We start from the raw sequence: 22,610 nt of genomic DNA, 5'->3' as shown, positions 1-22,610 counted from the left end.
TCTGTCTCAAGGTTCATCTCATCCCAATGCCAGAGACAGGATGGTAACTCTCAGCACAAAACATAAACCACCCTAATCTAATGCATTCAAATTCCTCTACGTTTCTCATGCAGAATATTAAATATTAAAGCCAAATAAAAATCTGATGTGAACATTTCAGTGGCACATTGGTATCACTGTTTGGAAGAAATAACATTTTACAGAATAAACAATGTAGAAAAGATGAACACTCAGTTTGAAATTTCATGTCTATTTTTCTTAATTCAAATTCTATATGTTTTCTCTTTATTTATATTGGCTAAATATCATAAAGATGCCAAATATAAAGTCTCAATTACATTTCTTTTTCAAAAGGGAGTCAATTGTTTTCTCTTTATGTGATACACTGGTGTTGTGCAATAATGCATTAAACGTGATACCATAAAATGGTGTGCATTTCAGCATTGAATAAATTTGGTTATCAAAATATTAATATTAAATATATTCATATAAATAATAACTTTAATTGATTAAAATGTACCTCGGGGCACCACCCTTTAAAGGAAGCGAAAAGATTGCCAATTTATTGATTAAGTATCATAAAAGTTCTAACTACACATTTGGAACTCTGATTAACAATTAAATTAATAACTATAACTAAAATTACCATATAGATAGTTAGCTAAGTTGAAGAATATAGAGTTCTTGACAGTGTAGAGGTTTGCAAAATTCACTTATGCAACATCAATGAAAGAACATTTGTGAAAGAAAAACATTTATTATGAAGATAGTAAAGTATAACAACACAAATTACTATCAGTGTACTAAATATATAAAGATGTTTATGTGAGTATGCTTGTGTCTGTGTGAGTAAGCGTGCATCCAAAATGGCACTCTAAAGATAACTCTCCCCCCTTTGAATGTTTACCACATGTAGCTGGGGTCAGAGAGATGGTTGCTGAGATATGCGTGTGTCTGTGTGTTGGTGCCAAGTTAGAGAAAGAGCGTAGAGTGAAGAAAATAACATAACTAACATTAACTTTCAAATAACTTGTTACCAAAATATCACAGCAACACAAATCAAACGTATAAACATCACACGGAATAGAATAAACAGTCTTTGCTTAGCCTAGTATAATTAGTAAGCCCAGTTGTGTTACCCGTCCATGGAAAGGGAAAAAAGGTTGTTGTGCTGTTGAAGTTCTGTGAAGTCGTCTTGCTGGGTTGCGTCTCCTGTCTTTGTGGTTCAGATCTGCGGTGCAGTGGTTTTGCTGTTCGTTGTTTAGGCCAGACCTTGTGTCGCTGCCTGAAGGTTGGTAGAGCTTGGATTGCGAGGTTTCCTTGGTGAGATGAGGTGCAAGCTGCAGCTCTCCTCCATTGAGGGTTTTGTGGAAAGAGGAATCGGAAAGAGGCTGGACACCCTTCTCCTCTCGAGGCTGGCATATAAAGAGGAATCGAGGAAGAGCAGTGTGCTCCTCTCGGAGAGGTGCATGGACAGAGATAGAAGAGGGGGAAAACAGGGCTTATATTGGCCTGGTGACGTCGTAGGTCATGGGTCAAGAGTGACCAATAGTGGTTGAAACTTGTGTCTCCGGTCGGTTTTCACACCTCCGTGTGATGTTGAGGCACCCTGGAAGACTGAGTTCTGTAGGTTCTGGTTTTCTCAAACACAAAGGGCATGCAGCCCTAGGATTTTGACTACACATGTAGGTCGAACTGTAGCTCACAAATACCAGGTCCCAACAATGGTGACCTATACTTTGCAGTATAGATGGGCAAAAATGTAGACATTTAGAAATGATGACGCAATTCAACTACCAGTTGTGAAGACAAAACGTTACAAAACACTTACGTTCGTAACAGTTCCAACTCATCATCATCAGTCCGAGAAAACAAAACCTCTCTATTGATAAATGGTCACAAGCGTGTGTTTTTAGGTGTGTGAGTATGATTGGAGATTATTACTGATACCGAGCCAAAAAGATGCTGTGGATGAAAATTAAAACAAAAACATATTAGTGTGGATGTTGCCTATGTGATTTTTATCATGTCTGTGGCATTTCAAAATTAATTTAACAATTTACTGTTAGATAACTCTCCACATGCCGCTCTGCAAGAACTATATTTAATAATATCAAACATCATATGACATGTGGGAGGATATTGTCCCGATAAACTTTTCTACTTGTGCCCAGATCTGTATAGTGCTTACATAGACAAAGTAAAGATTTTATTTATTACAGTAAAATAAGTAACTTGCATTCTATAGTTCATTTCTTAACTCAGATGTGTATTTCAAAGCCTTTCTTGCTATTTTCTATTCTCCACAAAATATTGATGCGAAAATAAAAGGAACAATTTGGAAGATGTGTGAAGGTCTTTAAGGTGCAGTTAGTTGTTCTTTCAAACAATTACACTTAAATTGAACCTTGAAAAAAAGTAACATTAAATTATGTCGTGTGGTTCCATTTCACAAATCCATTTCATGTACATATTGCATGGAGCATCATTCCAGGCCTTTAAGGGGTTTTTCCTGGGATACGTAGCTCCACAATCCTCATCGTTATCATCGTTGGGCTCGCCGTCGTTCCAGTATCTGAAACAAATGACGGGTTATTGAGCCGTAATATCTGCTCACATTTTATTCAAACACATTATTGATCATTTAATCATTTAAAGTTGTATAAATATGTAAATGTGCTCTCACAACCATTTCTAACACTGAAAATGACAATATCAAACTCTTACGACTCAGTCAGTCTTCTTCCATCCGGCCATTTCCAAACATTTTCCTCCTCCACATCGCTCAGTCCAAACCAGTAGGCACCCTGGTATATTGATCTCTCGGCATCATGATGACTTTTTATCAAATTGGTTATAGACACCTGAAAACACCGGTGATACATACACATACACACACATGTATTTATTTTGTTAAGACCAATGCAACACAGTAGTGTTTTACTGCCCAAAAAAGAATATATAAAGTGGAGTAAAAACTATTATTGCAAACATGGAAATGCAGATTTCGTCAGAATAAATGTTGAATCTTACGGTTTTTTCTGGTGTGTCTATCACTGCCAAGTCCCCTCCCAACTTCTGGCAGAACTGTCTGGCCTCGTTCCACCGTCTGGGGAGCTCATGGAAAGGAAAGTAGTAACACCTAAGGTGCAGGAAGATCCATCCCGTGTTACAGTGTCTACAACCCATGCCTGGAATTGACAACATGGTGTGTTATGTAAGATGAAAATAATCAGGGTTTTGATAAACTGATGAATAAATACAGAAAAGCTCTCACTGAATAGTGGTATGAGGGATTTCAACTCTGAGACTTCATCTTGAATTTTGTGAATCTGCTTCTCGTAGTCTTTGGATCTTTTGGTCTGATGTTCAAGATCCCACTTGAGTCGCTGCTGCTCACCCAGTTCTCTGTCCAGCTGCTTCTTGGCATCGATTCTTTCTTGTATCGCAGCACTGTAAGCAGCCTGCAGTTTGGCCACCTCGCTGTGGATGTCTTTTATTGTTTGCTGCCCACCAGTGAGTTGGTTGTCTGGAGGTGGTGAGGACATGACGTTACAGATGTTTTAGTTGAAAAGAATTACAATCATCTTCTTTCCACTTATACTGGGGATCAGGCATTTTTTTTCTAAACAGATTTAATCATCAAACTTCATTTTCATCTCTTCATGCTCGATGTGTGTATTTGAAGTTCAAGCTTCAAACAAGGCATAAGTAACCAGGTTTTATTTAGGCCAACAACTGTAAGAAGAAACTGAACAAAATCAGCACTTAGCAGTATATAAGTACGATATTCAGTTTCCTCTTAGCTGTGGTTCGTTCTCCCTCAACTCCTGAGGAAAATATCTGGCTGCAAAATACTGCCTGTTCACCAGCTGTAGTCACTGTCTGACTACAGCTGGTGAACAGGGAGTATTTTGGTGAGTTGGTGCTGTTTCCTGCTGCAGATTGAAACAAAGTCGATGTTTGGTGACTTACAATAGACTCCCAGGCCGATGTTAATGGCCAGGAGAATGACAGCCATCACTGCCAGGATCACTGTCAGCAGCCTATAAGGAATCCGACTGGATTCATGCCTTGGCATGGACATGGACACTACACAGAGGAGTGGTGGATCAAGATCAGACATATGCAGACAGATGACTAAGGTGAAGGACTTTATCACTTACAGACAAAATAAGGACACTTAAAGAATGACATAGAAATGAGTGCAGTACTGGGTTTTTCCAGTCCTATTTTTACCTCTATGGCAGTAATATCACAGGTTCTTGTTGATGCACCAAGAGGTTAGTTCACTTTTCATTTACTCTACCTTGCTGTTTGTCTTGGCTTGAGTAGAGAGGGTTCTCATCTGTGCCGGAGTCATCTGCACAAATCAGTTTGTCAAATGTGGCAACAAAAGAGCTTGAATTTTCTCTGTCCGACATTTTGACGAGAGAAGAGAAGAGATGAAAAGAGTCCGACAGGGATTTTTTTTTTCCCGGAGAGATTATTTGTCAGGACATTGCCCTGTGTGTGAGTGTGTGTGTGTGTGTGTTTGTTTGTGTGTGTGTGTGTGTGTGTGTGTGTGTGTGTGTGTGTGTGTGTGTGTGTGCTTGCGTGCGTGCTGTCTGCCTGTGTATCATTACAAATGGAAAATGAACTTCATTTGTTCAATATTTACAGGGAGTGCAGACAATTTGAGAAGCTGTATCTACCTGATCTGAGTTTTTGAGACATTAATCTTAATCCTTTTGTTTGGCAGAGTCACATATGAATCATTTCACTCACCATTAGTCACCACAAATAACTCATTAGTTGCTTTATTCTTCATAGTTTCACCTGGTTTCTCAGTTCTGGGTATGGACTTCCAGGGAAGGAAACATTTAATGAAATGTTACATGAGCCAGTGTTTACGAGTCTTTCTATGGTTGTGAGGGCCACTTCTGGTTTAAAACTAGATGATGAAGAAAAACCCTCTGCACAGATGGTTGGTGAAAGATGACCAAATTTTTAATCGGTGCTCACAGTGGTGAATAAAATGATTTACTTGGTGAGCCTCAGATGTTCTCACTTGAATATATGAGTTTATTACAACATAGATCTGTCGACAGAGAAGATTCTTGGTCCAATGTTTCTGCCGACAGGCCAACGAGAAACCTTCTGTCTCAAGGTTCATCTCATCCCAATGCCAGAGACAGGATGGTAACTCCAAGCACAAAACATAAACCACCCTAATCTAATGCATTCAAATTCCTTAACGTTTCTCATGCACAATATTACAGATATCAAAAAATTCCCTGACTCTAGAGCACCACCCATTTATCATATGGCCAATAACATTTGATTTGAGCATTTCAACGACACATTGGTATCAGTGTTTGGTGAAAATAACATTTTACAGAATAAACTATGAAGAAAAGATGAACATAAATTTTTACATTTTATGTCTATTTTCTTAATACAAATTATATATATTTGGGTTAATTTGTGTTTTCTTTTTATTCATGATAGGCTTTATATCATAAATATGTCAAATATCAGGTCTCAAATACATTTATTTGTCATAAGGGAGTCAATGGTTTTTGTGTCTGTATGTGGTAACTGGTGACCTATACATTGCAGTATAGACGGGCAAAAATGTAGACATTTAGAAATGATGACGCAACTCAACTACAAATGGTGAAGACAAAACGTTACAAAACAATTACGTTCAGTAACAGTTCCAACTCATCAGCATCTGTCCGAGAAAATGAATTCTCCCTATCAATGAATGGTCACGTGATGTGTTTTTAGGTGTGAGAGTATGATTCGAGATCATTACTGATACGGATCTAAAATGCTGCTGTGGATTAAAATAAAAACAAAAACATATTAGTTTGGATTGTAGCCAATGTGTTTCTTTTCTTGTCTGTGACTTTTCTAGATTAATTTAACAACCTACTGGCAGATAACTCTACACCTGCCGCTCTGCAAGAACTATATTTAATAATATCAAACGTCATATGACATGTGGGAGGATATTGTCCTGATAAACTTTTCAAATTGTGCCCAGATCTGTATAGAGGTAACACAAGTTTACATAGACAAAGCAAAGATTTTATTTATTTCGTTGGCCTTAAAGGGATTGTCCCTGGGATACGTAGCTCCACAATCCTCATAGCTATGATCATTGGGCTTGCCATCGTACCAGTATCTGAAACAAATGATGGATTATTGAGCCGTAATATCTGCTCGCTTTGTTTTCAAACACATTATTGATCATTTATTCATATTAAGTTGTATAAATATGTAAATGTGCTCTCACAAGCATTTCTAACACTGAAAATGACAATATTCAACTCTTACGGCTCAGTCAGTATTCTTCCATCCGGCCATTTCCAAACGTTTTCCTCATCCACATCGCTCAGTCCAAACCAGAAGCCATTCTGGTATATTGAGCTTGAGGGATCATGATGACTTTTTATCAAATAAGTTATAGACACCTGAAAACGCTGGTGATACATACACATTTGTTTATTTTGTCAAGATCCATACAACACAATGCAGCTTGCCCAAAAAAAGATAATATAAAATGTAAATGTAAAAATGATTATTGCAAACATTGAAATACAGGTTTCGTCAGAATAAATGTCGCGTCTTACGGTTTTTTCCCGGGTGTCTATCACTGCCAAGTCGCCTCCCAACTTCTGGCGTCATTCCACGGTCTTTGTTTGAGGGTTTCAGAGAAAGAAAAGTAGTAACACCTAAGGTGCAGGAACGTCCATCCCGGATTACAGTGTCTACAACCCATGCCTGGAAATGACAACATGGTGTGTTATGTAAGTTGCAAATAAATAAATAAACTGATAAATAAATACAGAAAAGCTCTCACTGAGTAGTGGTATGAGGGCTTTCAACTCGGAGACTTCATCTTCAATTCTGTGAATCTGCTTCTCGTAGTCTTTGGATCTTCTGGTCTGATGTTCAAGCTCCCACTTGAGTCGCTGCTGCTCACCCAGTTCTCTGTCCAGCTGCTTCTTGGCATCGATCCTTTCTTGTATCGCTGCATTGTAACCAGCCTGCAGTTTGGCCACCTCGCTGTGGATGTCTTTTATTGTTTGCTGCCTACCAGTGAGTTGGTTGTCTGGAGGTGGTGAGGACAGAACGTTACAGAGGTTTTAGTTGAAAAGAATTATACTCATCTTCTTACCACTTATACTGGTGATCAGGCACTTTTTTTTCTAAACAGATTTAATCATCAAACTTCATTTTCATCTCTTAATTCTGAACACAAAAGTGTTCAGCTTATATATAGCTGAACACTGAACAAAATCAGCATTCAGCTGTATATAAGTTCGATATTCAGTTTCCTCTGAGCTGTGGTTTGTTCTCCTTCAACACCTGAGGAAAATATCTGGCTGCAAAATACTGCCTGTTCACCAGCTGTAGTCATTGTCTGACTACAGCTGGTGAACAGGGAGTATTTTGGTGTGTTGGTGCTGTTTCCTGCTGCAGATTGAAACAAAGTCGATGAGAGGTGACTTACAATAGACTCCCAGGCCAATGTTTATGGCCAGGAGAATGACAGCCATCACTGCAAGGATCACTGTCAGCAGCCTGTAAGGAATCCGACTGGATTCAAGCCTTGGCATGGACATGGACACTACACAGAGGAGTGGTGGATCAAGATCAGACATATGCAGATAGATGACTAAGGTAAAGGACTTTATCACTTACAGACTAAATAAGGACATATAAAAAATGACATATAAATGAGTGCAGTACTGGGTTACAAGCCCTATTTTTTACCTCTATGGCACTAATATCACAGGTTCTTGTTGATGCACCAAGATGGTAGTTCACTTTTCATTTACTCTACCTTGCTGTTTGTCTTGGCTTGAGTAGAGCGGGTTCTCATCTGTGCCGGAGTTATCTTCACAAATCAGTTTGTCAAATGTTGCAACAAAAGAGCTTGAGTTTCCTTCCTCCGCCATTTTGACGAAAAGAAGAGAAGAGATGAAAACAGTCTGACAGGGAGGTTTTTTTCCCCAGATTGATTATTTGTCAGGACATTGCCCTGTGTGTGAGTGTGTGTTTGTGTGCTTGCGTGCGTGCTGTCGGTCTGTGTATCATTACAAACAGAAAATGAAGTTCATTTGTTTAATGTTTACAGGGAGTGCAGACAATTTGAGAAGCTGTTTCTACCTGATCTGATCTGAGTTTTTGAGACATTAACTTTAATCCTTTTGTTTAGCAGAGTCACATATTAATCATTTCACTCACCATTAGTCCCCAGAAATAACTCATCAGCCGCTTTATTCTCGATAGTTTCCCCTGGTTTCACAGTTCTGGGTATGGACATCCAGGGAAGTTAATGGAATGTTACATGAGCCAGTCTGTACAAGTCTTTCTATGGTTGTGAGGACCACTTCTGCTTCAAAACTAGATGAAGGAAAACACTCTGCACAGATGATTTGTGAAAGACGGCTGATTTTTTTATCGGTGCTCACAGTGGTGAATACAATTATTTACTTGGTGAGCCTCAGATGTTCTCTCTTGAATATATGAATTTATTACAACTTAGATTTATCGACAGAGAAGATTCTTGGTCCAATGTTTCTGCCGACAGGCCAACGAGAAACCTTCTTTCTCAAGGTTCATCTCATCCCAATGCCAGAGACAGGATGGTAACCCCAAGCACAAAACATAAACCACCCTAATCCAATGCATTCAAATTCCTTTAGGTTTCTCATGCACAATGTTAAATATTAAAGCCCAAAAAAAATTCTGATGTTAGCATTCCAACTTCACATTGGTATCACTGTTTGGTTAAAATACAATTTTTCAGAATAAACATTGCAGAAAAGATGAACTTTCAATTTTATGTCCATTTCTAAATTCAAATTCTATATATTTGGCTTCATTTTTGTTTTCTTTTTATTTATGATACGCTTTATATCATAAAGATGTCAAATCTCAACTAAATTTCATGTCATAAGGGAGTCAATGGTTGTTTGTCTCTGTATGTGGTACACTGGTGACCTATACGTTGCAGTATAGACGGGCAAAGATGTAGGCATTAAGAAATTATGACACAACTCAACTACAAATGGTGAAGACAAAACCTTACAAAACACTTACGTTCAGTAACAGTTCCAACTCATCAGCATCAGTCCGAGAAAATAAATTCTCTCTATCAATGAATGGTCACGTGACGTGTGTTTTTAGGTGTGTTAGTATGATTGGAGATTATTACTGATACGGAGCTAAAATGCTGCTGTGGATGAAAATTTAAACAAAAATATATTAGTGTGGATGTAACCTATGTGGTTTTTATCTTGTCTGTGGCATTTCAAGATTAATTTAACAACCGACTGTTAGACCACTCTCCACATGCCGCCCTGCAAGAACTATAGTTCAGTCAGACAACTCACGTTTGATTATTTATCTTATTTATTAAGATATTTATATTCACAGTAGACAGGTTTGTGTTTGGCGTCTAGGCTCCAACTTAATCACTCCCCATATGCCAACACAGGAATGATGGGAGTGATGAGCTAATGCTGTAACCCCCCGTTGAAGCCTACAGGTGGATGCTGGGGTGGTGGAGGGGCTGAGGCAGAAGTCTACAGTACTGCGTAGCAGTTAGGAATCAGAGAGAGTGATGGGATTTCCCTCTGCTTAAATAGACCGCCTAATGAGGTGGATGAGTGCTGTGGCTGCTTGTGGCAAGTGAAGTATGTCACCTGATGTATGTCACATGATTTATGTCACCTGATGTATGCCACATAACTGAAGCAGCGCAGCTCGAGTTGCCTGCCAGAACTAGCTCGCTGGCTTCGCTCCATTTAATAATATCAAATGTCGTATGACATGTGGGAGGACATTGTCCTGGTAAACTTTGAAACTTGTGCCCAGATCTGTATAGTGGTAACACACGTGTACATAGACAGAGTAAAGATTTTATTTATTACAGTAAAACAAGTATCTTACATTTTATAGTTCATTTCTTAACTAAGGTGTGTATTTCATAACCTTTCTTGCTATTTTGCATTCTCATCAAAATATTGATGCGAAAATAAAAGGAACAATTTGGAAGATGTGTGAAGGTCTTTAAGATGGAGTTAGTTCTTTCAAACAATTACACTTGAATTAAACCTTGAAAAAAGTTACATTAACTCATGCCATGTGGGTCCATTTCACAAATCCATTTCATGTTGTCATTGCAATAATTGTCTTCCCAGGCCTTAAAGGGGTTGTCCCTGGGATACGTAGCTCCACAATCCTGATTGTACCTATTGTTGGGCTCGTCGTCGTTCCAGTATCTGAAACAAATGACGTTTTTTTGAGTCGTAATATCTATCGACTTTGTATTCAAACACATTATTGATAATTTATTCATTTTAATTTGTATAAATATGTAAATTTGCTCTCACAACCATTTCTAACACTGAAAATGAAAATTTTCAACTCTTACGACTCAATCAGTATTCTTCCATCTGGCCATCTCCAAATGTTTTCCTCATCCGAATCGCTCAGTCCGATCCAGAAGCCCTTCTGGTATATTGATCTCTCGGGATCATGATGACTTTTTATCAATTTAGTTATAGACACCTGACCACACCGGTGATACACACATACACATTCATTTATTTTGTTAAGACCCATGCAACAGAGTACTGCTTTACTGCCCAAAAAAATGAAAATATAAATTGTAGTAAAAATTATTATTGCAAACACGGCAATGCAGGTTTGTCCTACTAAATGTTGAATCTTACGGTTTTTTCCCGGGTGTCTATCACTGCCAAGTCGCCTCCCAAATTCTGGCAGAACTGTCTGGCGTCTTTCCACCATCTTCGTCTAGGGAGCTCATAGAAAGGAAAGTAGTAACACCTATGGTGCAGGAACGTCCATCCCGGGTTACAGTGTCTACAACTCATGCCTGGAAATGACAACATGGTGTGTTTTGTAAATTGCAAATAATCAGGGTTTTGATAAACTGATGAATCAATATAGAAAAGCTCTCACTGAGTAGTGGTATGAGGGATTTCAACTCTGAGACTTCATCTTGAATTTTGTGAATCTGCTTCTCGTAGTCTTTGGATCTTTTGGTCTGATGTTCAAGATCCCACTTGAGTCGCTGCTGCTCACCCAGTTCTCTGTCCAGCTGCTTCTTGGCATCAATCTTTTTTTGGATCACTGCATTGTAACCAGCCTGCAGTTTGGCCACCTCGCTGTGGATGTCTTTTATTGTTTGCTGCCCACCAGTGAGTTGGTTGTCTGGAGGTGGTGAGGACAGAACGTTACAGAGGTTTTATTTGAAAATAATTATAATCATCTTCTTACCACTTATACTAGCCTGCTGTGCAGTACAAATGAAGAAGGTGATCAGGCATTTTTTTCAAAATAGATTGAATCATCAAACTTCATTCTCATCTCTTCATGCTTGATGTGTGTATTTGAAGTTCAAGCTTCAAACAAGTCATAAGTAACCAGGATTTATTTAGGCCAACAACTGTAAGAGGAAACCGAACAAAATCAGCATTCAGCTGTATATAAGTACGATATTCAGTTTCCTCTTAGCTGGTTTGTTCTCCATCAACTCCTGAGGAAAATATCTGGCTGCAAAATACTGCCTGTTCACCAGCTGGTGAACAGGGAGTATTTTGGTGTGTATTTTGGTGTGTTGGTGCTGTTTCCTGCTGCAGATTGAAACAAAGTCGATGAGAGGTGACTTACAATAGACTCCCAGGCCGATGTTAATTGCCAGGAGAATGACAGCCATCACTGCCAGGATCACTGTCAGCAGCCTGTAAGGAATCCGACTGGATTCAAGCCTTGGCATGGACATGGACACTACACAGAGGAGTGGTGGATCAAGATCAGACATATGCAGACAGATTACTAAGGTGAAGGACTTTATTACTTACAGACTAAATAAGGACACATAAAAAATGACATAGAAATGACTGCAGTACTGGGTTCCCAGCCCTATTTTTTTTACCTATATGGCAGTAATATCACAGGTTCTTGTTGATGCACCAAGATGGTAGTTCACTTTTCATTTACTCTACCTTGCTGTTTGTCTTGGCTTGAGTAGAGAGGGTTCTCATCTGTGCGGGAGTTATCTTCACAAATCAGTTTGTCAAATGTTGCAACAAAAGAGCTTGAGTTTCCTTCCTCCGCCATTTTGACGAAAAGAAGAGAAGAGATGAAAACAGTCTGACAGGGAGATTTTTTTCCCCGGAGTGATTATTTGTCAGGACATTGCCCTGTGTATATGTGTGTGTGTGTGTGTGTGTGTGTGTGTGTGCTTGCGTGTGTGCTGTCTGTCTGTGTATCATTACAAACAGAAAATGAACTTCATTTGTTCAATGTTTACAGGGAGTGCAGACAATTTGAGAAGCTGTTTCTACCTGATCTGATCTGAGTTTTTGAGACATTAACTTTAATCCTTTTGTTTAGCAGAGTCAAATATGAATCATTTCACTCACCATTAGTAACCAGAAATAACTCGTCAGTTGCTTTATTCTTCATAGTTTCACCTGGTTTCTCAGTTCTGGGTATGGACGTATGGACAGGCTTTGACCACATGTAGGCCGAGAACTAGGCCTATGGTTTCATAAAAAACGTGTTTCCCAACATCGGTGCTCATAGTGGTGAATAAAATGATTTACTTGGTGAGCCTCAGATGTTCTCACTTGAATATATGAGTTTATTACAACATAGATTTATCGACAGAGAAGATTCTTGGTCCAATGTTTCTGCCGACAGGCCAACGAGAAACCTTCTGTCTCAAGGTTCATCTCATCCCAATGCCAGAGACAGGATGGTAACTCTCAGCACAAAACATAAACCACCCTAATCTAATGCATTCAAATTCCTTTACGTTTCTCATGCACAATATAAAATATTAAAGCCCAATAAAAATCTGATGTGAGCATTTCAATGGCACATTGGTATCACTGTTTGGAAGAAATAACATTTTACAGAATAAACAATGTAGAAAAGATGAACATTCAGTTTGAAATTCATGTCTATTTTCTTAATTCAAATTCTATATGTTTTCTCTTTATTTATATTGGCTAAATATCATAAAGATGCCAAATATAAAGTCTCAATTACATTTCTTTTTCAAAAGGGAGTCAATGGTTGTTTTCTCTTTATGTGATACACTGGTTTTGTGCAATAATGCATTAAACGTGATACCATAAAATGGTGTGCCTTTCAGCATTCAATAAATTTTGTTATCAAAATATTAATATTACATATATTCATATAAATAATAACTTTAATTGATTAAAACTTACCTCGGGGCACCACCCTTCGAAGGAAGGGAAAAGATTGCCAATTTATTGATTAAGTTACTACACATTTGGAACTCTGATTAACAATTAAATTAATAACTATAACTAAAATTACCATATAGTTAGCTAAGTTGAAGAATATAGAGTTCTTGACAGTGTAGAGGTTTGCAAAATTCACTTATGCAACATCAATGAAAGAACATTTGTGAAAGAAAAACATTTATTATGAAGATAGTAAATTATAAAAACACAAATAACAATCAGTGTACTTAATATATAAAGATGTTTATGTGAGTATGCTTGTGTCTGTTTGAGTAAGCGTGCATCCAAAATGGCACTCTAAAGATAACTCTCCCCCCCTTTGAATGTTTACCACATGTAGCTGGGGTCAGAGAGATGGTTGCTGAGATATGCGTGTGTCTGTGTGTTGGTGCCAAGTTAGAAAAAGAGCATAGAGTGAAGAAAATAACATAACTAACATTAACTTTCAAATAACTTGTTACCAAAATATCACAGCAACACAAATCAAACGTATAAACATCACACGGAATACAATAAACAGTCTTTGCTTAGCCTAGTATAATTATTAAGCCCAGTTGTGTTACCCGTCCATGGAAAGGGAAAAAAGGTTAATGTGCTGTTCGAAGTTCTGTGAAGTCGTCTTGCTGGGTTGCGTCTCCTGTCTTTGTGGTTCAGCTCTGCGGTGCAGCGGTTTTGCTGTTCGTGGTTTAGGCAGGACCTCATGTTGCTGTCTGAAGGTTGGTAGAGCTTGGATTGCGATGAGGTGCAAGCTGCACCTCTCTTCAATTGAGGGTTTTGTGGAAAGAGGAATCGGAAAGAGGCTGGACACCCTTCTCCTCTCGAGGGTGGCATAGAAAGAGGAATCGAGGAAGAGCGGTGTGCTACTTTCGGAGAGGTGCATGGAAAGAGATAGAAGAGGGGGAGAACAGGGCTTATATTGGCCCTGTGACCTCGTAGGTCATGGGGCCAAGATTGACCAATAGTGGTTGAAACTTGTGTCTCTGGTCGGTTTTCACACCTCCGTGTGACGTTCAGGCACCCTGGGAGACTGAGTTCTGGAGGTTCTGGTTTTCTCAAAAACAAAGGACATGCAGCCTTAGGCTTTTGACTACACATGTAGTCCGAACTGTAGTTAACAAATACCGGGTCCCAACACTGGTGACCTATACTTTGCAGTATAGATGGGCAAAAATGTAGACATTTAGAAAAAATGACGCAACTCAATTACCAGTGGTAAAGACAAAACGTTACAAAACACTTACGTTCAGTAACAGTTCCAACTCATCATCATCAGTCCGAGAAAACAAAACCCCTCTATCGATAAATGGTCACAAGCGTGTGTTTTTAGGTGTGTGAGTATGATTGGAGATTATTACTGATACTGAGCCGAAAAGCTGCTGTGGATGAAAATTAAAACAAAAAACATATTAGTGTGTTTGTTGCCTATGTGATTTTTATCATGTCTGTGGCATTTCAATATTAATTTAACAACTTACTGTTAGATAACTCTCCACATGCCGCTCTGCAAGAACTATATTTAATAATATCAAACATCATATGACATGTGGGAGGATATTGTTCTGATAAACTTTGAAACTTGTGCCCAGATTTGTATAGTGCTAACACAAGTGTACATAGACAAAGTAAAGATTTTATTTATTACAGTAAAATAAGTAACTTACATTCTATAGTTAATTTCTTACCTCAGGTGTGTATTTCAAAACCTTTCTTGCTATTTTGTTTTATCAACAAAATATTGATGTGACAATAAAAAGGAACAATTTGGAAGATGTGTGAAGGTCTTTAAGGTGCAGTAAGTTGTTATTTCAAACAATTACACTTAAATTGAACCTTGAAAAAAAGTTACATTAAATTATGTCATGTGGTTCCATTTCACAAATCCATTTCATGTACATATTGCATGGAGCGTCGTTCCAGGCCTTTAAGGGGTTGTCACTGGGATACATAGCTCCACAATTCTCATAGTTACCATCGTGGGGCTCGCCATCGTTGGAACGGCCATCGTTGGGCTCGCCGTCATTCCAGTATCTGAAACAAATGGCGGGTTATTGAGCCGTTATATCTGCTCACCATGTATTCAAACACATTATTGATCATTTACTCATTTAAAGTTGTATAAATATGTAAATGTGCTCTCGCAACCATTTCTAACACTGAAAATGACAATATCAAACTCTTACGACTCAGTCATTCTTCTTCCATCCGGCCATTCCCAAACGTTTTCCTCATACACATCGCTCAGTCCAAACCAGTAGGCACCCTGGTATATTGATCTCTCTGCATCACGATGACTTTTTATCAATTTAGTTATAGACACCTGAAAACACCGGTGATACATACACATACACACACATGTATTTATTTTGTTAAGACCAATGCAACACAGTAGTGTTTTACTGCCCAAAAAAGAATATATAAAGTGGAGTAAAACTTATTATTGCAAACATGGAAATGCAGATTTCGTCAGACTAAATGTTGAATCTTACGGTTTTTTCTGGTGTATCTATCACTGCCAAGTCCCCTCCCAACTTCTGGCAGAACTGTCTGGCCTCGTTCCACCGTCTTTGTCTAGGGAGCTCATGGAAAGGAAAGTAGTAACACCTAAGGTGCAGGAAGGTCCATCCCGTGTTACAGTGTCTACAACCCATGCCTGGAATTGACAACATGGTGTGTTATGTAAGATGAAAATAATCAGGGTTTTGATAAACTGATGAATAAATACAGAAAAGCTCTCACTGAGTAGTGGTATGAGGGATTTCAACTCTGAGACTTCATCTTCAATTCTGTGAATCTGCTTCTCGTAGTCTTTGGATCTTTTGGTGTGATATTCAAGCTCCCACTTGAGTCGCTGCTGCTCACCCAGTTCTCTGTCCAGCTGCTTCTTGGCATTGATCCTTTCTTGTATCGCAGCACTGTAAGCAGCCTGCAGTTTGGCCACCTCGCTGTGGATGTCTTTTATTGTTTGCTGCCCACCAGTGAGGTGGTTGTCTGGAGGTGGTGAGGACATAACGTTACAGAGGTTTTAGTTGAAAAGAATTACAATCATCTTCTTTCCACTTATACTGGGGATCAGGCATTTTTTTTCTAAACAGATTTAATCATCAAACTTAATTTTCATCTTTCATGCTCGATGTGTGTATTTGAAGTTCAAGCTTCAAACAAGTCATAAGTAACCAGGTTTTATTTAGGCCAACAACTGTAAGAAGAAACTGAACAAAATCAGCATTCAGCAGTATATAAGTACGATATTCAGTTTCCTCTGAGCTGTGGTTCGTTCTCCCTCAACTCCTGAGGAAAATATCTGGCTGCAAAATATTGCCTGTTCACCAGCTGTAGTCACTGTCTGACTACAGCTGGTGAACAGGGAGTATTTTGGTGTGTTGGTGCTGTTTCCTGCTGCAGATTGAAACAAAGTCGATGTGTGGTGACTTACAATAGACTCCCAGGCCGATGTTAATGGCCAGGAGAATGACAGCCATCATGGCCAGCATCACTGTGAGGAGCCTGTAAGGATTCCGACTGGATTCATGCCTCGGCATGGACATGGACACTACACAGAGGGGTGGTGGATCAAGATCAGACATATGCAGACAGATGGCTAAGGTGAAGGACTTTATCACTTACAGACAAAATAAGGACACTTAAAGAATGACATAGAAATGAGTGCAGTACTGGGTTTTTCCAGTCCTATTTTTACCTCTATGGCAGTAATATCACAGGTTCTTGTTGATGCACCAAGAGGTTAGTTCACTTTTCATTTACTCTACCTTGCTGTTTGTCTTGGCTTGAGTAGAGAGGGTTCTCATCTGTGCCGGAGTCATCTTCACAAATCAGTTTGTCAAATGTGGCAACAAAAGAGCTTGAATTTTCTCGGTCCGACATTTTGACGAAGAGAAGAGATGAAAAAAGTCCGACAGGGATTTTTTTTTTCCCGGAGAGATTATTTGTCAGGACATTGCCCTGTGTGTGAGTGTGTGTGTGTGTGTTTGTTTGTGTGTTTGTGTGCTTGCGTGCGTGCTGTCTGTCTGTCTGTGTATCATTACAAACAGAAAATTAACTTCATTTGTTCAATATTTACAGGGAGTGCAGACAATTTGAGAAGCTGTATCTACCTGATCTGAGTTTTTGAGACATTAATCTTAATCCTTTTTTTAGCAGAGTCACATATGAATCATTTCACTCACCATTAGTCACCAGAAATAACTCATCAGTTGCTTTATTCTTCATAGTTTCACCTGTTTTCTCAGTTCTGGGTATGGACTTCCAATGAAGCAACAAGTTAATGAAATGTTACATGAGCCAGTGTTTACGAGTCTTTCTATGGTTGTGAGGACCACTTCTGGTTTAAAACTAGATGATAAAGAAAAACCCTCTGCACAGATGGTTGGTGAAAGATGACTGAATTTTTAATCGGTGCTCACAGTGGTGAATAAAATGATTTACTTGGTGAGCCTCTGATGTTCTCTCTTGAATATATGAGTTTATTACAACATAGATCTGTCGACAGAGAAGATTCTTGGTCCAATGTTTCTGCCGACAGGCCAACGAGAAACCTTCTGTCTCAAGGTTCATCTCATCCCAATGCCAGAGACAGGATGGTAACTCTCAGCACAAAACATAAACCACCCTAATCTAATGCATTCAAATTCCTTAACGTTTCTCATGCACAATATTACAGATATCAAAAAATTCCCTGACTCTAGAGCACCACCCATTTATCATATGGCCAATAAAATTTGATTTGAGCATTTCAACGACACATTGGTATCAGTGTTTGGTGAAAATAACATTTTACAGAATAAACTATGAAGAATAGATGAACATTAATTTTTACATTTTATGTATATTTTCTTAATACTAATTATATATATTTGGCTTAATTTGTGTTTTCTTTTTATTCATGATAGGCTTTTTATTATAAATATGTCAAATATCAAGTGTCAAATACATTTATTTGTCATAAGGGAGTCAATGGTTGTTTGTGTCTGTATGTGGTAACTGGTGACCTATACATTGCAGTATAGACGGGCAAAAATGTAGACATTTAGAAATGATGACGCAACTCAACTACCAGTGGTGAAGACAAAACGTTACAAAACACTTACGTTCAGTAACAGTTCCAACTCATCAGCATTTGTCCGAGAAAATGAATTCTCTCTATCAATGAATGGTCACGGGACGAGTTTTTAGGTGTGAGAGTATGATTCGAGATTATTACTGATACGAATCTAAAATGCTGCGCTGGATTAAAATTAAAACAAAAACATATTAGTTTGGATTGTAGCCAATGTGTTTTTTTTCTTGTCTGTGACATTTCTAGATTAATTTAACAACCTACTGGCAGATAACTCTACACCTGCCGCTCCGCAAGAACTATATTTAATAATATCAAACGTCATATGACATGTGGGAGGATATTGTCCTGATAAACTTTTCAAATTGTGCCCAGATCTGTATAGTGGCAACTCACGTATACATAGACAAAGTAAAGATTTTATTTATTACAGTAAAATAAGTTACTTACATTTTATAGTTCATTTCTTATCTCAGGGGTGTATTTCAAAACCTTTCTTGCTATTTTGTATTCTCAACAAAATATTTATGGCACGATAAAAGTAACAATTTGGAAGATGTGTGAAGGTCTTTAAGGTGTAGTGAGTTGTTCTTTCAAACAATTTAACTTAAATTGAACCTTGAAAAAAGTTACATTAAATCATGTCATGTGGTTCCATTTCACAAATCCATTTCAGGTTGTAATTGCATGGAGCATCGTTCCAGGCCTTAAAGGGGTTGTGACTGGGATACGCAGCTCCACAATCCTCATTGCTCTGATCATTGGGCTCGCCGTCGTTCCAGTATCTGAAACAAATGACGCGTTATTGAGCCGTAATATCTGCTCACTCTGTGTTCAAACACATTATTGATCATTTATTCATATTAAGTTGTATAAATATGTAAATGTGCTCTCACAACCATTTCTAACACTGAAAATGACAATATTCAACTCTTACGACTCAGTCAGTATTCTTCCATCCGGCCATTTCCAAACGTTTTCCTCATCCACATCGCTCAGTCCGATCCAGAAGCCATTCTGGTATATTGATCTCGAGGGATCATGATGACTTTTTATCAAATTAGTTATAGACACCTGAAAACGCCGGTGATACACACATACACATTCATTTATTTTGTTTAGACCCACGCAACACAAAGCTGCTTGCCCAAAAAAAGATAATATAAAGTGGAGTAAAAATTATTATTTCAAACATTGAAATACAGGTTTCGTCAGACTAAATGTTTAGTCTTACGGTTTTTTCTGGTGTGTCTATCACTGCCAAGTCCCCTCCCAAATTCTGGCAGAACTGTCTGGCGTCTTTCCACGATCTTTGTTTAAGGGTTACAGGGAAAGGAAAGTAGTAACACCTAAGGTGCAGGAACGTCCATCCCGGGTTACAGTGTCTACAACCCGTTTCTGGAAATGACAACATGGTGTGTTATGTAAGTTGCAAATAATCAGGGATTTGATAAACTGATAAATAAATACTGAAAAGCTCTCACTGAGTATTGGTATGAGGGCTTTCAACCCCGAGACTTCATCTTCAATTCTGTGAATCTGCTTCTCGTAGTCTTTGGATCTTCTGGTCTGATGTTCAAGCTCCCACTTGAGTCGTTGCTGCTCACCCAGTTCTCTGTCCAGCTGCTTCTTGGCATCGATCCTTTCTTGGATCGCAGCATTGTAACTAGCCTGTAGTTTGGCCACCTCGCTGTGGATGTCTTTTATTGTTTGCTGCCCACCAGTGAGTTGGTTGTCTGGAGGTGGTGAGGACATAACGTTACAGAGGTTTTAGTTGAAAAGAATTATAATCATCTTCTTACCACTTATACTGGTGATCAGGCACTTTTTTTCTAAACAGATTTAATCATCAAACTTCATTTTCATCTCTTCATTCTGAACACAAAACTGTTCAGCTTATATATAGCTGAACACTGAACAAAATCGGCATTCAGCAGTATATTAGTTTGATATTCAGTTTCCTCTGAGCTGTGGTTTGTTCTCCCTCAACTCCTGAGGAAAATATCTGGCTGCAAAATACTGCCTGTTCACCAGCTGTAGTCACTGTCTGACTACAGCGGGTGAACAGGGAGTATTTTGGTGTGTTGGTGCTGTTTCCTGCTGCAGATTGAAAGAAAGTCGATGAGAGGTGACTTACAATAGACTCCCAGGCCAATGTTAATGGCCAGGAGAATGACAGCCATCATTCCCAGGATCACTGTGAGCAGCCTGTAAGGAATCCGACTGGATTCATGCCTCGGCATGGACATGGACATGGACACTACACAGAGGAGTGGTGGATCAAGATCAGACATATGCAGACAGATGACTAAGGTGAATGACTTTATCACTTACAGACAAAATAAGGACACATAAAGAATGACATATAAATGAGTGCAGACTTCCAACCCTATTTAACCTCTATGGCACTAATATCACAGGTTCTTGTTGATGTACCAAGATGTTAGATCACTTTCAGTTACTCTACCTTGCTGTTTGTCTTGGCTTGAATAGAGAGGGTTCTCATCTGTGCCGGAGTCATCTTCACAAATCAGTTTGTCAAATTTGCCAACAAAAGAGCTTGAATTTCCTTCGTACGACATTTAGACGAAGAGAAGAGAAGAGATGAAAACAGTCTGACAGGGATTTTTTTTTTGTCCTGGAGAGTTTATTTGTCAGGACATTGCCCTGTGTGTGTGTGTGTGTGTGTGTGTGTGTGTGTGTGTGTGTGTGTGTGTGTGTGTGTGTGTGTGTGTGTGTGTGTCGATTGCGCAACTTTACAAACAGAAAATGAAGTTCCTTTGTTAAATATTTACAGGGAGTGCAGACAATTTGAGAAGCTGTGTCTACCTGATCTAATCTGAGTTTTTGAGACATAAATCTTAATCCTTTTGTTTAGCAGAGTCACATATGAATCATTTCACTCACCATTAGTCACCAGAAATAACTCATCAGTTGCTTTATTCTCCATAGTTTCCCCTGGTTTCTCAGTTCTGGGTATGGACATCCAGAGAAGTTAATGAAATGTTACATGAGCCAGTGTGTATAAGTCTCTCTATGGTTGTGAGGACCACTTCTGGTTTAAAACTAGATGAAGAAAAACACTCTGCACAGATGATTTGTGAAAGACGACTGAATTTTTGATTGGTGCTCACAGTGGTGAATGCAATTATTTACTTGGTGAGCCTCAGATGTTGTCACTTGAATATATGAGTTTATTACAACATAGATCTGTCGACAGAGAAGATTCTTGGTCCAATGTTTCTGCCAACAGGCCAACGAGAAACCTTCTGTCTCAAGGCTCATCTCATCCCAATGCCAGAGACAGGATGGTAACTGTTAAATATTAAAGGCCATTAAAATTCTGATGTAAGCATTTCAACTGCACATTGGTATCACTGTTTGGTTAAAATACAATTTTACAGGATAAAAAATGCAGAAAAGATGAACATTTAATTTTATGTCTATTTTCTAAATTCAGATTCTATATATTTTTGTGTTCTTTTTATTTATGATACGCTTCATATCATAAAGATGTCAAATCTCAATTAAATTTCATGTCATAAGGGAGTCATTGGTTGTTTGTCTCTGTATGTGGTACACTGGTGACCTTTAGTTGCAGTATAGACGGGCAAAAGTGTAGGCATTAAGAAATTATGACACAACTACCAGTGGTTAAGACAAAACATTACAAAACACTTAAGTTCAGTAACAGTTCCAACTCATCAGCATCAGTCCGAGAAAACAAATCCTCTCTATCAATGAATGTTCACTTGATGTGTGTTTTTAGTTGTGTTGGAGATAATTACTGATACAGAGCTAAAATGCTGCTGTGTGTTGTGCAATAATACTTTACCTCTAATGCATTAAACGTTATCCATAAAATGGTGTGCCTTTCGGTATTCAATTAATGTGGTTATCAAAATCAAATATTAATATTAAAAATATTAATATTAAATCATAACTTTAATTGATTAAAGTTCTACCTCGGGTCCCTTCCTTTCAAAAAAAGGGAAAAGATAGCCAATTTATTCATATAGTCTCATAAAAGTACTAACTTCTAATTTGGAACTCTGATTAACAATTAAATTAATAACTTTAATCAAAATACCATCGAGATAGTTAGCTAAGTTGAAGGATATGGAGTTCTTGACAGTGAAGAGGTTTGCAAAATTCACTTATGCAACATTAATGAAAGAAAATTTGTGAAAGATAAAAAAACATTTAATATGAATATAATAAAGAATAAA

General features: G+C 38.3%; 5 protein-coding genes across 5 annotated transcripts; all 5 read right to left on the bottom strand.

The window, feature by feature from the left end:
- Window positions 1–2,337: 2,337 nt before the first annotated feature.
- LOC133016041 (CD209 antigen-like) lies at window positions 2,338–4,494 on the bottom strand. Its single transcript, XM_061083343.1, has 6 exons — window positions 4,310–4,494; window positions 3,976–4,092; window positions 3,278–3,529; window positions 3,034–3,191; window positions 2,728–2,864; window positions 2,338–2,575 (listed from the first exon to the last, which is right to left on the bottom strand). Exons 1-6 carry the CDS (start codon window positions 4,422–4,424, stop codon window positions 2,425–2,427), a joined length of 930 nt encoding a protein of 309 aa, XP_060939326.1. The 5' UTR covers window positions 4,425–4,494; the 3' UTR covers window positions 2,338–2,424.
- Window positions 4,495–6,474: 1,980 nt separating this feature from the next.
- LOC133016040 (uncharacterized) lies at window positions 6,475–8,016 on the bottom strand. Its single transcript, XM_061083342.1, has 4 exons — window positions 7,838–8,016; window positions 7,505–7,621; window positions 6,851–7,102; window positions 6,475–6,771 (listed from the first exon to the last, which is right to left on the bottom strand). The coding sequence occupies exons 1-4, from the start codon at window positions 7,950–7,952 to the stop codon at window positions 6,641–6,643; spliced, it is 615 nt and encodes a 204-aa protein (XP_060939325.1). The 5' UTR covers window positions 7,953–8,016; the 3' UTR covers window positions 6,475–6,640.
- Window positions 8,017–9,906: 1,890 nt separating this feature from the next.
- Window positions 9,907–12,213, bottom strand: LOC133016039 (C-type lectin domain family 4 member M-like). Its single transcript, XM_061083341.1, has 6 exons — window positions 12,033–12,213; window positions 11,698–11,814; window positions 10,987–11,238; window positions 10,737–10,900; window positions 10,436–10,572; window positions 9,907–10,283 (listed from the first exon to the last, which is right to left on the bottom strand). Exons 1-6 carry the CDS (start codon window positions 12,145–12,147, stop codon window positions 10,133–10,135), a joined length of 936 nt encoding a protein of 311 aa, XP_060939324.1. The 5' UTR covers window positions 12,148–12,213; the 3' UTR covers window positions 9,907–10,132.
- A 2,854-nt stretch (window positions 12,214–15,067) lies between these two features.
- On the bottom strand, window positions 15,068–17,257 carry LOC133016063 (CD209 antigen-like). The gene is made up of 6 exons (XM_061083376.1): window positions 17,075–17,257; window positions 16,741–16,857; window positions 16,044–16,295; window positions 15,794–15,957; window positions 15,488–15,624; window positions 15,068–15,335 (listed from the first exon to the last, which is right to left on the bottom strand). Exons 1-6 carry the CDS (start codon window positions 17,187–17,189, stop codon window positions 15,155–15,157), a joined length of 966 nt encoding a protein of 321 aa, XP_060939359.1. The 5' UTR covers window positions 17,190–17,257; the 3' UTR covers window positions 15,068–15,154.
- Window positions 17,258–17,690: 433 nt separating this feature from the next.
- Window positions 17,691–21,029, bottom strand: LOC133016064 (CD209 antigen-like). Its single transcript, XM_061083377.1, has 6 exons — window positions 20,849–21,029; window positions 20,519–20,641; window positions 19,866–20,117; window positions 19,616–19,779; window positions 19,319–19,455; window positions 17,691–19,166 (listed from the first exon to the last, which is right to left on the bottom strand). Exons 1-6 carry the CDS (start codon window positions 20,961–20,963, stop codon window positions 19,016–19,018), a joined length of 942 nt encoding a protein of 313 aa, XP_060939360.1. The 5' UTR covers window positions 20,964–21,029; the 3' UTR covers window positions 17,691–19,015.
- Between the last annotated feature and the right edge of the window lie 1,581 nt (window positions 21,030–22,610).

This window comes from Limanda limanda, chromosome 12, assembly GCF_963576545.1.
Source record: "Limanda limanda chromosome 12, fLimLim1.1, whole genome shotgun sequence".
In the NCBI taxonomy this organism is placed as follows: domain Eukaryota; kingdom Metazoa; phylum Chordata; class Actinopteri; order Pleuronectiformes; family Pleuronectidae; genus Limanda; species Limanda limanda.
This window is presented reverse-complemented; position numbering and strand designations above follow the sequence as displayed.